Here is an 18,487-nt window from a genome sequence, read left to right on the forward strand (position 1 = left end):
GTATTACTTATATGTATTACTTATTACTTATATGCTGGTATCCTGCGTTGATTGATTGATTGATTGATTGATATCAATTCATAACTGAGAATATGAGAAATAGAAATATTCGCTTTGCAACGTTGTTTCATGACGCAATTGGATCGTAAAAGTGGACTTTACTACTACGACTTTACGTTATGCACAAACTGCTTCAACGGAAGAGATTCATAAATGGACTGTTCTGCTTGCGTAGATGAAAAGCTTAAATTTGAATTATAAGCAGAAAATAAAATAAAATTTAAACTTTTTTCTGTCTGGGGCACTAAGAGATATTTTTCATATTCATTGTCCCATTATGAATACGGCCAGGCTTGGTTTAGTGACTGCCAAGTGATGTCGGACAGGGTTCAACATATCCGATCAACTTATCCATGAAAATTTGAACCAAACCAGGACTCGAATCCTAGTCTTTCGCTTCTCCTATTAGATCGTTAACCATATCCATTACGAGTTAGGCCCGAATGGAATTGGCGGATAGAAAGATCTAGATATATTCGAACCGGTCAACACGCCAAAATCCCAGAGAATCTGTTTGAACTCGGATCCTTAGACCGGCTTTGAGCATCAAGCAGTAATGTGTTAATCGCTCCACCATTCACTGTAGTTAACTTTATTGTACTAAATACAGCTAATATAGAAGAAATATTAGAATTGTAATCGTACAAAACTTGTAATATTTCTATTTTTCTAAAATAAGATGCTATTTTGATTTTTAAAATTTATTTACTTTAAAAAATAATGAATGGGTGAAGCGATGTCAAGGTCGGGTTTATTCAAAACAGTTTTTCTCACTCCGCCTAAACGAAAAATGCACATTCAATGCAAATTTATTATAATTACTACATTTTCACTCTTCTAATTTTAATGGCGACGTAAACAGTAATAAATATAAATTTCTGGTATCGGTAGATTGTGACGTAAAGGTCGAACTGTTGTCGTTTTCTTCCTCCACGTGAATCACCTCGACGTCTTATTGGATAAATTATAAATCTATGAGTCATCGAAGTGAATCATTAATCAGTCCGGAGTTTAATGCACTAAATAATCGAAACGAACGGCGTAAATATAATAGAAACATTACATATAAAATTGCGTTTAAATATTCGAATTATTTTAAATTAGATAAAAATTATAATTATTTTTAATAATAAATTAAAATAAATATGAATAAAAATTAATTATTATTTTTTATAATTTCGTATTTAAAAATGTCGTTTGGAAAAATAGGTGCAGCTAATGTCGCAGTGACATCATTTAACGACACGTCAAAAAGCTTATACGTTATTGGATAAAATCGACGTCGAGGGGGCGCTGATATACGAGTTGGAAAAGAAACGAATCGGTGAGACGTTAATGGCGAGTTTTGAATTTTTGTGAATCGAAGTTGGATTCTTTTTGACTAAGTAACCGAATGATTGGCTACGAATCGATGTATTTAAATCGTTAGGAGTGCTGGCTGTGGAAAGACGTCGTCAACCATCCAAGTCGTGTGTTGTTTACTTGTAACGGTGATTTTTATAATTTTAGAATGGATGAGGAGGACATCACCAAATTGTCGATCGAAGACAGATGTCAACATAAGGTGTGGAAGGTCAGAGTTAATGGCTATGAAGAGGCATCCAAGTTATTTAATAATCAGCGCGATGAAAAAAGTCCAGAATTCCAAAAATATTTAGGTTTAGTCAAGAAATTTGTCGTCGATAATAATGTGGTGGCTCAGGAAAAGGGATTGTGTGCCGTGTTGGCTTATGTGGAAAATGCGGCCTGCGCCGGTAGAACCTGTGGCGAGGTCATGAACGGCATCGTGACTAAATGCATGGGAGCTCCGAAGGCAAAGACTAAAGAATTGGCACTTGACATTCTAATGATGTATATAGAAATAGAAAAACAAGATGTAGTGCAAGAAGAACTATTAAAGGGACTTGAAAATAAAAATCCGAAAATAGTTTCCAGTTGCACATTTGCTTTCAGAGAAAGTCTCAAATGCTTTGGTTTGCATGTCGTTAATATAAAGCCGTTAATTAAAGTTCTACCGAAACTTTTTGAAGACAGAGATAAGACCGTGAGGGAGGAAGCCAAGTTACTTATGGTAGAAATCTATCGATGGATTAAAGATGCCATTAGACCTCAGCTGCAGTCGTTAAAGCCGGTTCAGATAACTGAATTGGAAGCGGAATTTGAGAAAGTCGTCCGAGATAAACCGGTGCCTACTCGTTTTCTTCGATCTCAACAGGAAATACAGGCGAAAGCTGCTCGGTCTGAAGAAAAGTCGGCATTTGACGACGAGTGTGTGCCGGTTCGGCAAGAGATCGATCCGTTCGATTTGATCGAAGCCGTCGACATATTGTCGAAACTGCCAAAAGATTTTTACGAAAGGTGCGAAGCGAAAAAGTGGCAGGAACGAAAGGAGGCCGTCGAACAACTATTTCAGTTGACGTCGAAGCCGAAATTGGAAGCCGGTGATTATAGTGACTTAGTTAAAGTACTTAAAAAATTTATAAGCAAAGACACCAATGTGTTAGTTGTGGCTTTAGCGGGAAAATGTTTGGCTGGATTAGCAAATGGACTTCGTAAAAAATTTCAACCTTATGCTGGCCAGTGTATTCCGGTCATCTTAGAAAAATTTAAAGAAAAGAAACAAAATGTGGTCCAAGCCCTTCGTGAAGCAATTGATGCCATTTACGAATCAGTAAGTCTCGAATTTATTCTAGATGATACTGTCAATGCATTAGATAATAAGAATCCACAAATAAGGGCTGAAACTGCAGCCTTTCTTGCAAGATGTTATTGTAAGTGTACACCAATGATTCTTTCTAAGAAACTATTAAAACCTTTTTGTGTATCACTTATCAAAACTTTGAATGATACCGATCCGTCTGTAAGAGAAGCTTCGGCCGATGCTTTGGGAACGGCTTTGAAGGTTGTTGGAGAAAAAGCAATGGCACCTTTTCTTCAGGAAGTAGATTCAATCAAAATGGCTAAAGTGAAAGAAAGCTGTGAGAAAGCAGTAATTGTTGCTCCTCAAGTTCCCATTAAAGAAAGTAAACCGTTGGGTCCACCAAAAGTGCAGAAAGGACCGCGTATAACTATTCCCTCCGACAGTGGAAAAGACGATAGTACTACTATACCGACATCAAAACGAAATGAATCCATTTCAAGAATTAAGAGTGCAACATTTACTAAAAGTTCAAAAAAAGCCATCATGGCTAGGAAAAATATTACCGCTCCACCACCCTGTGATGGTCAGAAAGAAGTTTTTATGGAAAAAGAACTCAATGATGATGAAGTAATGATGCAGGCTAGTGAGTTACTTGGAGATGAAGTAATAAATGGATTAGGAAATACTAACTGGAAAGAGAGATTAAGTGCAACAGAAAAATTTCTGGAGATAGTCCAGAATATGAATAAAGAAAATATTCCAGCACAAGTCTTTATAAAAATTTTAGCTAAGAAACCTGGATTTAAAGAAAATAATTTTCAGGTCTTAAAATTAAGATTTGATTTATTAATATACATAACTGAAAATGCATCTGTATCTAAAGTTACAGTAGAGACTTGTTTATCTGATATAGTGGATAAAATTGGAGACCCAAAAAATGGTTCAACTGCTGCATTAGCAATTACAACTTTTGCAGAAGCTACTAACTTAGAATACATTAGTCAGGAAGTTTTGCAGCATGCTTTTTCTCAAAGAAATCCAAAAAATCATTCCGAAGCTATATTGTGGTTAGCAAATGCTATCAAAGAATTTGGCTTAAAAGTAAATGTTAAGACTGTAATAGATTATTTAAAGAAAGCTTTTGCTTCTACAAATCAAACGGTGAGAAATTCTGCACTTGTACTTCTTGGTTCAATGTATCTATATGTAGGAAAATCATTAAGAACATTTTTTGAAGATGAAAAACCAGCATTATTACAATTAATTGATAATGAATTAACTAAACTTCAAGATGCAAAACCTCCACCACCAACAAGAGGTTTAAATTATAAAAATCTCAATAAGGAAGAGAATGAGAGAGAGGAACAAGCAGTGATTCCTTCACAAGTCAATTTGACTGATATCATTCCAAGGACTGATATAAGTGATCAGATTACATCCAGTTTACTAACTGAATTGTCAGATAAAAACTGGAAAGTACGAGGGGAAGCTTTACAAAAATTATCTACCATTGTGAATGAGGCTAAATTCATTACTCCTAATTTGGGAGATTTGCCTCATGTTCTGAAAGCTCGTTTAACAGATTCAAACAAGAATCTTTCGATTCAGTCTTTGAATATTTGTCAAATGTTAGGAACTGCAATGGGTCCTCACTGCGTGAAACAGTTGCGTAATTTTGCACCAGGAATGCTTGCAGCTTTTGGCGATAACAAAACGACAGTTAGAAATGCTGCTATTTCTTGTTTGAATACTTGGATGGAACATTGTAATTTAGCTATGCTTTTTGAAGGAGAGACAGTAAGTGATGCTCTTCGCAATGAAAATCCATATTTAAGAATTGAATTACTTGGGTGGTTATCGGAAAAGCTTCCTGAAGCCAAATCTTTGCCAAATGCAGAATTAACTCTTTGCATACCTTATATTCTTTCCAGTTTGGAAGATCGTAATGGGGAAGTGAGAAAAAAAGCTCAAGAAAGTCTTTTACCCTTTATGATTCATGTTGGTTTTGAAGCTATGTCTCGGGCTGCTGGAAAATTAAAACCGGCATCGAAAAATACTGTGATGGCACAGTTAGAAAAAGTTCGTACTGCTTTGCCAGCTAAGCCAGTTTCCAAGCCTAAGATAGGAGTGCCAAAAATTTCAAATACATCACCACCCTGCAATCAGTCAGTTTCTCCAATTAATTCCACAGAAAATTTGGCAGAAGAAAATGTCGTAGTCACAGGAAAAGGCAGACTTAACAGAAGTACTTCAAAATCCAAATTAGCATTAAAAGCAGCTAATACAGCCAATGTGAAAAGTAACAAAAAAGAACAAGAAGAAGATACTTCACCTGCACTTGTTGCAAATAATTTAAAAGATCAACGTATGAATGATGAAAGAGCATTAAAAGTCCTGAAGTGGAATTTTACTACTCCAAGAGAAGAATTCTATCAACAGCTAAAAGATCAAATGACAGCAGCTAATTGGGGTAGGACTCTTTTAGTTAATTGTTTTCATAATGATTTCAAATATCACATAAAAGCTATTGATACTCTTAATGAATGTTTATCTGGAAGCACAGATGCCACTGTAGCAAATTTAGATCTCATTTTGAAGTGGCTTGCTTTAAGATTTTTTGATACCAATCCCAGTGTTATTATTCGTGGATTAGAATATCTACAGCAATTATTTAATTCACTCGTTAACTTGGGGTATCGTATTCTGGAGCTTGAAGCTGTGTCCTTTGTGCCGTACCTCATTTTAAAAATGGGTGATCCAAAAGATACTGTCCGGAAAGGTGTTAGAGAAATTTTAAAATTAATGTGCCAAATTTATCCTTCGAGTAAAATATTTTCCTACATCATGCAAGGTTTGTCAACAAAAAATTCAAGACAGAGAACTGAATGTTTGGAGGAACTGGGTTTCATGATTGAAAGCTATGGAATGGCTGTGTGCCAACCATCTCCTGCCGCTGCACTAAAGGAGATAGCCAGACATATTGCCGATAGAGATAACGGTGTTCGAAATGCATCGCTAAACTGTGTTGTTCAAGCTTACTTCTTGGAGGGAGAAAAAGTATATAAATTTGTGGGACAATTATCAGATAAAGACATGAGTTTATTAGAAGAACGAATCAAGCGTTCTAGATTACGTGGTACTTCCAATTCAAGAGAAAATCAGAGAGATGGTAATTCTACTTCACCACAGACAAACAAAATTAGTCCACCAACTCAACAGCCAGCTGTTAATGCAGAATCTCAAAATGAAGCTATTTTGAGAACAACTGGAAAAGGAAGAATTCCACGCCCACGTTCAACAGGACCATTTAGTTTAGAAGTAGATGATATCGAACAAATGTTTAAACCAAAACAAGTAGAAAGCAAACTGCCAGAACCTGTTGAAATAAATGCAGAAGAAATATTAAATCTGCCAGATATTCAGCTACCTCAAACAAGATTAAGACCACCTGCATCAGCTGTGAAACTTCTGAACAGCTCAGCCGAAGCCACCGTGGCATTGAACTTAGTGATGGCTCAGCTAGCTGCCCAGGAGATTCCAGTAGTAGTTGAAGCTTTTGCCCAAGTTGAAGAAGTATTAAGACAAGAAGACAAGGCTGAAGCAGTACTAGGCTCAAGAGTAGATCAACTGTTACTAATGGGGGCTCTTCAATATCGTTTGGCTCATAACAAACACATGGCTGATGAAAACATATGCAAGGCAGATGTGATTCGTCTATATCGATGTGTGTCAATGACACTACTGTCACTTTTCGATCATAAAACACTAGCAAAACGTGCCAGTCGGGATGTTCTACGTGATCTCATTCCACATTTAATTACTGTTATGTTGGATACACGTTTAAATGAGTTACAAGAAGGTCCACAGGTTGTGAGAGCTATCAATGTACTTACTGTACATATTCTCCAACGTTCTAATCCAACTCACGTTATGAGTGCTTTAATCAAACTGTTACATGATTGTGTTGGTAGTTTGAATGCTTCAGAAAGATTTACAGAGTTGGTAATGAAATGCTTATGGAAAATGTTAAGAATGATGGGTAATTATATTGATGAATTGAATGTTGATCGTATATTGCTAGATCTCCACGTATTTTTGAAAACCTACCCATCGTCATATTGGAGGGACAGACCATCAGATACTCCAATCAGAACTGTGAAAACAGTTTTGTACACATTAGTTAAATATAAAGGAGAAGACATTACAAAACATCTGATGTTAATCCCTAATCGTCAAGATTCTGATTTAGTTATTTATTTACAGAAGTTAATTTACATGAGAAAAGATGGGGATTTGAAGACTGGCTCAGGAACAAAGACAAGTTCCTCTTCACACTTTGATAACCAACCAGAAACTGGAACAGGAGGTTCAAAAAAGAGTAAAAATTCTCCAATGCGATTGTCAAAGTCTACTCATGAATCCTTAGCAGAAATTTTCAAAAAAATAGGTTCCAAAGAACATACTAAGGAAGGTTTAATGGAATTATATGAATTTCGACAGAAACATCCTCAGGCAGATATAGAGCCATTCCTTCAGAGATCATCTGAATTTTTTCAAGATTATATCCGTAAAGGATTAGAGACAATAGATCAAGAAAGAGGATCACACAAAACAGAGGCTGCTGCTACTACTTCACCATCTCCATTTGCCTTTTCTGATTTACAGAATGCAAAAACTGTAATGACATCTACGCCAACTAGTAAAGAAAATCAAACTGCGGGAAACAATAAAACTCGAAATAATTCTAATACAAATAACTGGTCTCAGAATTTTCCACCCGTACCACCCGATTCGGAAGACACCACACCGATGGACTGGATCGAATGGCTGAAATCTGTCGCTGCACACTTGGGTCAAGATAGTTCAAAGTATGACGATCCCACTTTACTACAGAGAATTACAGAAACGCCTTTTCAACAGACCGAATCGGGCATCATGTCTGAAGAAGAAATGAAGTACATCCAAAACGGTGTTGAAGAACTGAAAGCGATGTTAGAGAACTTCAAACAGCAGTACTATAAGGAAATGTGCGTAAACTAAACATAGTTGGAGGTGTTAATTCTGTGATGGTCTTCCCAAAGAAATGTAATCTTCCGTGCTGTGCACTAATGCGTAATTTTGCATAAATAACTAGTAATCTTGTGTAACGTCTTTTTATTTTCATTTTATAGGCTGTAAGATGATTTAAATGTGTAGCTGGTTTTAAGCTTATCACAATGTCTTAATGTGCTGTGATTATAACATTTGAAAGTACATTTGCAACAGATATTTGTTTTGTACAATAATGTGATTAAAGTATTTTCAGTCCTATAATAATAATAATCTACATTGTCATAACTTGCATAACTAATGTTTTTTATTGCCAAGATGCATTCGATCATTGTCAAAAGCACTGGATTTTTGTTTTAGACGACTTAAATATTTCGTATTGAATTTGAAAATACATAAATGAATTCATTGACTTAACTACCGGTATTTAGCCAGAGCTTATTTAATATATTCGAATTTTAAAAATAGAATGTATTACAGTATTGTCTTTGCATCTACTACTTTAATGGAAAAATCTAACGAAAACAATATTTAATTACTTCATTTATTTGAAATCTTGTTAATGCTACGATAATAAAATTCTTCAATAATCATTTAATATTCTATTTTAAAATCTTTATTGAAAAAATTCTTTAAATACACCTCTTTTCAATATCAAGTTATACAGATGATATTTTTATTCAGTAAAAATTTAATTTTATAGAATTTCTTCACAAAATACAAAATATAGTAAGAACATTCACAATACAATATACAGTTTACATTTATGTTTAATTAAAAGCTATTGTTCTTTTAAAATTTGAATAATATAAGCAAAGTTCAAATATTCTGATTCTTAGTTTCTGATGAAATGATTAATTATTTCTATTCAATTTGTTGAGTAAAAAAATATCTAAATTGATTAAGAGAAAAACTGATAAACAATGACAGGAAATGTAAATTTGTTTTACATGATACATTATTTAGTCATTTAGTTCCTCCCAATGCATGTTTTCCTGTATAAGTTTTTGATATAATGAGGGGAAAATGTGCAAGTTTGGAAAAACTTAAAATACACTTTAACGAGCAAATTCTTCCTTCATATTATAAGGACAAGTTTGTTTCACCTGTACTGTAGTTAACTTCAAACAATACAGATTGGAAATTTTTGAATATTTTACCTAATGTAATCACTACTAAAATTTACGGAAAGTTGGTTATTTGAAACTAATGTAAAATGTGCATAGATTTTGATATATATATATATTTTTTATTACTCTACCCTGTGGACACTAAAAGAGCCTTTTTTTCAGATCTGTCATGGGTTTGACCCTCTAAACAGATTATCTCATTTTGATGGGAAATGGGTGTGAGAAAGCATATGATGCCACGAGAGTTTCAGTTTAAATGCTATTGAAAATAATATTGTGATCTGGCTAAATTTTCCTTTTGGGATGAAAATAACACAAATTTAATCAGATGCTATATATAGAGCAAAAAATTATCATTTTTTACACTTTCCTAAAACTCAGGATTCAGTAAAGAATAAAAACAAAGATGCTGTAGACAAGGTAAAATTATCAACACTGCTGAAATTTGCACTAAATGCTTCAAACCCGAGGACTTTATAAAAGAAATTGCAGCAAAAGTGATGAATCTCCATCAGGTGCCTCTTTGATTTTGAAGTTAAAAGAAAATGGTGAGTATTCTTTCATGAAAATATTTACTATATTTATACATAGCGATTTTGATATGTCTTGTTTTATTACGGCACTATTCTTATTTTAGCCATTTCATCTTTGCATTTAATACCCAAAAATGAGAATAATAAATTATTGATACTTAGAATGCAATTAGAAGAAAATTGTGAAATAGCTCCTGAAAAGTTCAGTTTAGGAATTTAAAATGAAATTTTGAGTCATTGTGAGGATGCTTCAGCAGTTCATAAAAGTTTAAAATTTTGAAAAATGAAATCTGATTAGAGAAAATACAGAAATGAAATTAAAATGAGAAAAAAATAAAATCATTACAACAAATTGTTGTGGACAATGATGTCAAATTGGAAACAAATATCAAAAGATATTTTTTTAAGGTAAGTATCAAATGTTTCATTCTAAATACATACAGAATCAGCAAAAAGTTTAAGACAAGTTGTAGTAATTACTATAAAACAGACCAATTTCTATGTATTGCATAGAGAACAGGTGTTTCAGTGATAACCAAGTGGCTTACAAGACATTCTTACAAAAACAAATCAATATACCATCCCTTTTATGGTAATAAATATTAAGTTTCTATTGGATTTTCTAATATTTACCTCATCTTTAGCCAGATTTTAAATTAAATAATCAGTAATTTTAAACCCTTGATCACAGATTCATAATAGATATGATTTAATATATAAATAATGACCAATTGTTTCCTTGGCAGTTAGTTTTCATCATTTATAATATGTTTGTGTTAATTAGAATTGTGTTAAAATTACTTAATAGTTTAATAAAATAGTGTCTATATGAGTGCTTTCCAACCTTTTTTCTAAAGTGATACTTGAAGAACATTCAAAAAACTATATGATACCCTTTCACAAAAAACCAGTAACAAGTTGCTCAATTTTCCCAGCAACATTTAAAATTTTGGTGGTGTCATCTGTTATATTTTATTTAAAAACTTTTTATATTTTTAACTATAATAAAATGGCAAAAACCCTAATTTTGAGGGTAGGGATGGGTTTTATAAAAAAATTGTAAATGCTATTAACAAGTAAAATCATCCATAAGTCCAACCCTAGTGGAGATACATGCGTCTCCTATTATCTCCCCATCCCTTGACATTTAACCACCAAATTTAATAGCATCTATCCCCCTAATAAACAAACCTCCCTGCAAAATTTCAGAAATTTTCAACAAAAAGCACAGGAGTTAATAAGCTTCAAAGAGTGTGAATAAAATTGTTAATTGCCTCTCCATACACACTAACATCCATGCATACAGAAATTGCCCCCAGAATTTTTTGCATTTCTCAACATTTCAAGGTGTCCTAAATCCAAAAATGTAAAAATCTTGGGGAGGGTCATTTTTTGACTGATTACCATACTTTCCCTCTGGTACAGTACATATAACAGCCAGGAAAGTAAAAATAGTTTTTTCAATATGTAGATATGTTGTTCTCTTCAATGTTTTTACAATTAAAACAAAAATTATTGTATTATACTAACTATTGTTGATATTTTGTTATATTCTTCATCCTTTTTTTATTTTAGTGTATTGTTATTTTTACCTACATCAGTAAATTTGTAATCCCCACAAGTTATGTTGAAAAGCACTGGTTTATATATATGTGGAACTGTAAAGTTTATTATTTTATTTTTTACTGACTGCCATAATAATAATGTGAGAGTCTGGAGACCCCCCTTTTCTTTCTTGTGGGAATGTTTATGTAACAAAGGATGATGACTAATAGTGGGTGTGTGTGAATCACAATTCTTAAACAATTACACGAGAATCAAATAACAAAGAGGAAACAAACCTCCGCCCAGGTTATGAAAATCTCATGACAAAATCTTATGACGGCCCACTGGGGTGAAGCTATGACAGAGAATTACCTGATCAAATTCCCACACCTGATGGGAATATATATGAGGTTCCAGGCAGATGCCACTCTTGAAGCTGGACTGAAGCTCTGTCTGCCTGCCCTCATCTCCCATCTCATCTCATTGAACTCTACCTCCAAAGAAGTCTCCCTACCAATATACCTCGGCCAGATCCAAAGACATTGGGTATTATCTCCCCGAGGTATCACACTTAGAGACTTACGTAAACTCTCTCTCAGTTGACTTAAACACAAGTAGCTAATTAGTTCATAGGTTGTATACCTTAGATGTATGATCCAAGAAAATGTCAAGTGTTCCTGTCCATAAATGTAGTACTATAACTCTAGTGTAATCATTGTTTTATTTAGCTTTGTTTTTTTTATTAATTCACCTAAGTCTCGTCTTCTTCAGAGATCAGACCCCATATCCACTTACCTATGGCTTTCTCCACTTGAACTATCAATTACTCTCCATACTAATGCCTGAATCAGCTACTTGGATTTGGTTGTGGCTAAAGCCCTCCTACTCAACATTAGTTTAATATACTCACGAGTTACGACACAAATTTTAATTATCGTAACTGGTGTCAGGAATCCTAGAGAATCTGAGGATCTCAACGATATTTCTGTTAAAGCCATCCAGTGATGCAGTGAGCAGGGCTCATCATCCTGACGTCAGAAAAGGGAGTGGGTTTAAACCGATAAAGTCGACCTCCTCAACTTTTCAGAATAATAAGGATCTTAAACTTTTTGCAAAGTGTATATTCTAGGGAAAAGTTTAAATAATTATATTTAGTAAAATATTTTTCAAAACTACCTCAGCTTTATTATTTAAATTTTCAGATATGTTTATTTTGAAATTTGAAAAAAAAAGTTTAAAGGAAAATGGACAAGTAATGAAATATCTAAACTATTGACAAAAACACCCCAGCAAAAGGTGCTACATTTATTTGCATGAGTCTTAAATATACATTACCAGCAATAACAGCAATAAACCATTGGGTAATAAACAACAATTGTTTTAAGGATAATGAAGATAACCAGTAAATCAAAAAGTGAATTTCTGTAATTTCTTTCACAAAAATTAATATTTCTTCTGTATGTGAATATGACCAAAGAGGAGATAAGATTAAGATGAATTGATAGGGTCTTACAATTACATGCAGACAAGGTCAAGATTGCATGCAATTCGATACAATGCAGTAACATGTGTTTCTGACTATGGAGCAGAAAATGAAGTCCCTTGGAGAGAATTATTGGTGTAAATATAGACAGGTCATTTTTAAATATACAGTACTGCTATAAATCAGAGAATTTTTCCTTATACTCTTTACTTACTAAAATGAAGAAAGTGCTTTATTAGAAGATAGTACAATACTACAGAGAACACTTTTAGAAGAATTAGTGGAAAATACAGAGATAATAGAATGCATTTATGCTACAAATTAACCTCTACATCTCCCATGTAGAAAATCTAGAAGGTAAAATATAGAATTGGATGCACAGTTACTTTAATGTAGCACAGCTGCTGTCCCAAAACTTTTTCTTTTAATTTTTTTCTGAAATAAACACCGAAGAATTGAGAAACTTTATTGAACTAGTAAATAACTGATTTGATGTTAAGAATAGTTAAAGCCTTGAAATACTGGTCACCTACAGAATTATATGGAAATAACTTGGAGGTACGTGTACAAAATAAACTTTTGGGGCAAACAGAACGTTTCTAAAATATGTTGCATGTTGTTAAACATCCCTGCAAGCTTTTCATTGAAATTATCATCCCTTTTTGAAATCATATTTTTCAAGATACAAAAGAAAATTTATATTATACTAGCTGCAAGGACCTGCTTCGCTGGGTTTTTATTTGTTCGTACATTTGTATGTAATATAGTTGTTTTTATATATAAAAGACTGTTTTTCTAAGTAACCTAGAATCTAGCTGCAAGGACCCGCTTCGCTGGGTTTTTATTTGTGGGCAAAAAGTAATGATAGTGAAGATTAAGATAATTACATTATAGCCAATCTTACCCGTTTTCACAGAATGCAAGAATTAGGTCCCACGTTTCCAGACTAATTAGAGACCTGATCCCGATTCTATTTCTGGATGTCTCCTGTTCACGTCAAGTCAAACGAACTATTTTCAACGTTTCTGGAACGTTTACAATCGTTCTATAATCGAACCAATATTCGAANTTCAAAAAAAGATTTATCCTTATTTTTATAGACACTATGCCTGGTCTCCATGTGTCTTTGCAACTTTGCTGGTGCCAACGAACTGTTAGCTAATCTTGTGTGACAAAGTATACAAATGGCGTCTGGGGCTTCTTCATCACCAGTACTAGTAAAGCCATATGACAAATACTGAGGATCATACTTGCGTTTCTTTTTGCCTGGCTGCCGTTCAGAACAAGAGGGAACATATTCCATGTTTTTTGAACTAGTTGCAGATTGTTCCTTTGCAAGTTCATCTTTTTCTGTATCTTCTTTGGATGTTGTTGCTTTACTAATCCTTTTTAACCACTGATCCATTGTAGGGCATTAAAAATAGTAAAAATAATTTGAGTAGAAGAAATGCTTACGGTAACAGTAGAGCAGCACAACCTTACTGCACGTGTGTAACTAACCGATAAAGCCAGCCATCACCAATGTTGCCAACTCTGAATAATCTAGTCTGGCAACACTTGTTGTCAGTGGGAATTCATTGATGTTATAAGATATGATATGTACCAATTTCTTATGTTACGATTAAATGTTGCTTTTCAATGTAGCTTCACGGAACCCCTGACCTTGCTTCATGGAACCCAAGGGTTCCGCGGAACCCACTTTGAGAACCACTGCATTAATACAATCATAACATAAGTAGTAAACCAAGATTAAAAGATTTTTCTGATATATATATATACAGTGCACTGTTTACATAATATAGCTAATTCATTACAATATACTAAAAAACCAAAAAATTACCGAGCATATAAATTTTTTAACGATGAGTTAGAGAAATTTATCAGTTCCAGATAAAATATTTCTTTCTTTTTCCAAATTCTGAGAGATAATTCCACTATTAATAATAAATTATTGTCAATTATATTATAAACCAAAAAAGGGGTGAATTGAATCTATGAACTTACATTATAATTGGTTCTTTGACACATTATTATAATGTAATGATAATTAATCTGATCTTTTCACACACTTATTAAAATAATAAGACCTTTAAACAAAACAAACTCATAAAACAATACAGGGCCAATACCTATTGCAGCTTTGTTACAATTTCCTTGTATAATACGACTTTCACTTCAATGTCTGTTTTTCCTCATTCTCAAGGTTTTGTAATATGATGTCACTCCATTCCTCATGTAGCTTCATGTTATTTATTCTATCATCTTCATGCACTTTCAGAATTTCTATGTTCTTGTAAACTTTTTATTTGATTATTTTCTGTCTATAAATTTAACACTATCTTTTATAATTTCCACAATCTTTGTTAATATTCAATGTTTTTCCACTGATAATGAGATTATATATATATATATATATATATATGCCATCAAATATTCTTTAATTCTTGTCTTCCCAATATATATGTTTTTATGTGATTAAATGTGACCAATGAATAAACTACATTATCTTTCTCTAAATCATTAACAGTAAATTAAAAAACATAATGATTTTTTCTATGGTTCTTGTATGGTTTGGTACTAAAATAATATCTAAATTTTTTAATGTTTTTTTTTTATTTTTCAAAAACATATTCCATTTTAAGATACAATGTTTTAACTTCTGCTGGTTGTCTATTTAATATTACATTTTTTATTTTACTTGTTTCTAACCATTTTAGCAATAAGGTTCTAAGATAATTATTTCAACTAAACATTCTTATTATATTTTCTATTTCCATTTCTTGATCATTTTGCGTGGTCATTCTCTCATTTATTTTGTTAATATACATCTGAAAATATTCTTTTATATATATATAAAGGTATACTAGATTTGAAGTGTGTAACTTTACCTATAACACATTAACGTATTTTTTAAATAATAATTTACTATTTAATCTTACTATAGTAATTTCTAATAATTCAGACTATTATCTACTTTTTCACATTTAAATTGAATATTTTTTATTGATTAATTTAATTTCCTTCACGAAAGCCTCAATATCCAGTATTCTTTCATCATAAATGATGAAATAGTCATCTACATATCTTTGATAACTTATTATACCTTGAGTTTTATTAATCCCTTTAATATTTATGAACATGCACAACTCTGCCAATCTAGGTCTATTGGTATACCTTCCGATTGTCAATAATATTTGCCTTGAAATTAAAAAAAAAATTGAAATTGTTATTTAATTAACACTAACTCAACCAGTTGTTTAACCCAATCTGGGCACATAATGTAGGACAGTGAATTTAAAATTACCATATTTACTTGCATATAAGATGAGGTTTTTATTCATTTTTCACTGCTTCAAAAACCTAGGTCATCCTATATGTGCGAGCGAAGGATTTTTTTTTTTTTTGCAATAATTTTTGTGAACTCTGTATTCACATTTTTTACCGGATTTTCACCTTCTGGCATTCAAAAACAAAAGTATTTTATCTGGGTCGTTTGAATTGTTCTTGTGCATTGTCAGGAGTAAGATGAATAGCAATAGGAAAAAAGCAAAGCTTTTGAATTAAATTCAAAATTACATGGGAGCCTCATATTCATCCCATGTGAAAACAGATGATTATTTGGAAATCAGAATTTGGAGAAACTCATAAGTGTAATTGATGAAGAGTAAATTCCAATTAAGAATTGGCAAAAAATGTTCCGAATTGTCCCGCTTTACATGAACAAATGACGATGTTGATTTTACAAGATTCTTCCTTGAAGTTTAAAATGGCAGTAATTTTTGTGGGACATTGTGTGCATTTGATATTTTATTTCTGATCAAACAAAATAAAATTAGAATTGTATTAATAAATCTAATTTTTTTTATTTTGATCTTTAAAGTCACACCTTGTCTTATATGCGAGTAAATATGATAATTCTAAATTTACTGAGGGATACATATTGTTAATATTGAGTGAAGCTATTCTATAGTTTTCCTTCATAACTATAACTTTCATATTTTTTAAGAATTGGTTAATGTTTGTAATACTACACTCAGATACAGGTAATTTATTTAACTCTTTCTTTAAAGCTATTTCAAGATTATACAGTAAATACTTCCGAATATCTATCAAAGGACAATATGCAAATATTTGTTTGTGTTTTTACTCATAAATATTATTTTCAGAATTCTTTTCCCAAAACATTTAATATCTTTAGCAGTGTTATTATCTATGTAATTTTGTTTTGAAAAATTATTTATAAGCATTATAACTTGTTTTTCTACACAATCCACTGGATTATCTTTAAATAATATATAATTTCCTTTTTTTAAGATCTCTAATATAATGTTGTTATAATTATTTTTAGTCAAGACTATTGTTTTGCTATATCAGCTTTTGTTAATATTAAATTATTATTTTCTAAAAACTCTCTTACTCTATTTTTAAATTGTATAATTCTATTTTTCTCTTTTTTCTTTAATCTATAATTTTTCAGAACAGTTTGGATATTACTTCTAATTCATTGAACTTTTTGATGCTCATGATTTATTAATCCTACTTTTAAATCTACTACCATTTTTCTTATATTTAAAGGAGATGGTCCATTAAAATCTATTCCTAAAATCACAGTATCTGTTATATCAGGTGGGATCTCTATATCACTATAATTAAGTAATTATTTTCAAATAAATTACAGTGGAAAAACAAATTAAGTGTAACTTAACTTACTTTCTAGTTTTTTAATTTTTCTATTTAAATATTCTTTACAATTCTTATCCAATTTGCCCCCTAATTTTTTAATTTTATATTTTTAAAATTTAATCAAGGATTTCAATATAATCTTTTCTATAATATTAACGTCATGTCTTTGCAAACCTCTCGTAGTATTAGTAATTGTATCCAATGTATGTACTTAATGGTATATTTTGATCTCTATTTATTCCAGTCAGCCCCTGATGTGATAAGCCTTCCAATTAGGCTAACTAATTCAATCTAAATTAAAAGATAAAGGTCTAAATTCTGTTTCTCTATATTTTGATAAATTAGGACAAGGGGATTCCATGACCATTTGTCTCCTTTTTACCCTTTTTATATCAAAATTTAAATGTTTGTGATTTCTGACTATCCAGATTTTAGTGTGCTAATTTAGGTATTAACATAGTCATCAACATTACTACCTGATGAAGTTCAAATGTTTTAAAGGTAGTTCAGGAAAAGTTGGTAGAATAAACTAATGTCTTTAGTTTTCAGACAGCAATACAAATATTACATACAAATAAATGAACAAAATATTCACAATAAATCAGAAAACTGATAAGTGAGTCCATTGTCATAACAGAAAGGCTACAAAGGCTTTATCAAAGAATATTTGGTACAAAGAGTTTTTTTTATTGTGCTTGATGGAATTTGTATGATTTGTCTTGGCAAAAATCCAGGAATTGTGTAGGAGATAAATTTTCAGCATAGCATCATAGATGGTGAATATATTTTAACAAGCTCTGTGGAGAATTTGCAAAAGTCTTTCTAATTGTATTAAGTGCAAGTAAGTGAAAGAATTAATTTGGAAATAGTCATCCAGAAAATATAATGGGAACATGTATTGGGTTCTGAGAGTGATGGACTAATATATTTACCCAGATATTACTAAAAATGTAAAGATTGTATGTGTAGTCCCTAATCACAAATAGTAAAGACAATTCCATTCACACTTGCAGCATACCATTGTGGGACTAGTTCAACCTTCAGAGGAAAGGAGCACTTCTTCAAGAAATGCATAAAGATGCCATTCAAACTACTTTACATACAAACAAAAATAAAACATTAGCTGAATCTTTCACTAGAGAAATACTTAATAGAAGTTAAATATTTAATAATGCTGGAGATGATTAAGAATTAACATTTTCCTATCCATAGATATGAGTAAAGACGAGAAAAAAATAAAATATAGTGAATTACTTCAGTAAACTTTTTTTAGTTAGAAGTAAATCTACATTCAAATTTTATTTAAAATACAAGACACTTTTAAATATTATACATATAGTTGCTTTGTTTTCTCAAACTTTGA

General features: G+C 31.9%; 2 protein-coding genes across 2 annotated transcripts; one reads left to right on the forward strand and one right to left on the reverse strand.

The window, feature by feature from the left end:
- The first annotated feature begins 1,325 nt into the window (after positions 1-1,325).
- On the forward strand, positions 1,326-8,014 carry LOC111638281 (cytoskeleton-associated protein 5-like). The gene has a single exon (XM_023383957.1). The coding sequence runs from the start codon at positions 1,571-1,573 to the stop codon at positions 7,739-7,741; it is 6,171 nt and encodes a 2,056-aa protein (XP_023239725.1). The 5' UTR covers positions 1,326-1,570; the 3' UTR covers positions 7,742-8,014.
- A 5,472-nt stretch (positions 8,015-13,486) lies between these two features.
- On the reverse strand, positions 13,487-13,846 carry LOC111638282 (zinc finger BED domain-containing protein 5-like). The gene has a single exon (XM_023383959.1). It carries the CDS (start codon positions 13,844-13,846, stop codon positions 13,487-13,489), a length of 360 nt encoding a protein of 119 aa, XP_023239727.1.
- Between the last annotated feature and the right edge of the window lie 4,641 nt (positions 13,847-18,487).

The sequence above is a fragment of the Centruroides sculpturatus genome, unplaced genomic scaffold (assembly GCF_000671375.1).
Source record: "Centruroides sculpturatus isolate CEXI.00-Female unplaced genomic scaffold, Cexi_2.0 scaffold1237, whole genome shotgun sequence".
Taxonomy (NCBI): Eukaryota; Metazoa; Arthropoda; class Arachnida; order Scorpiones; family Buthidae; genus Centruroides; species Centruroides sculpturatus.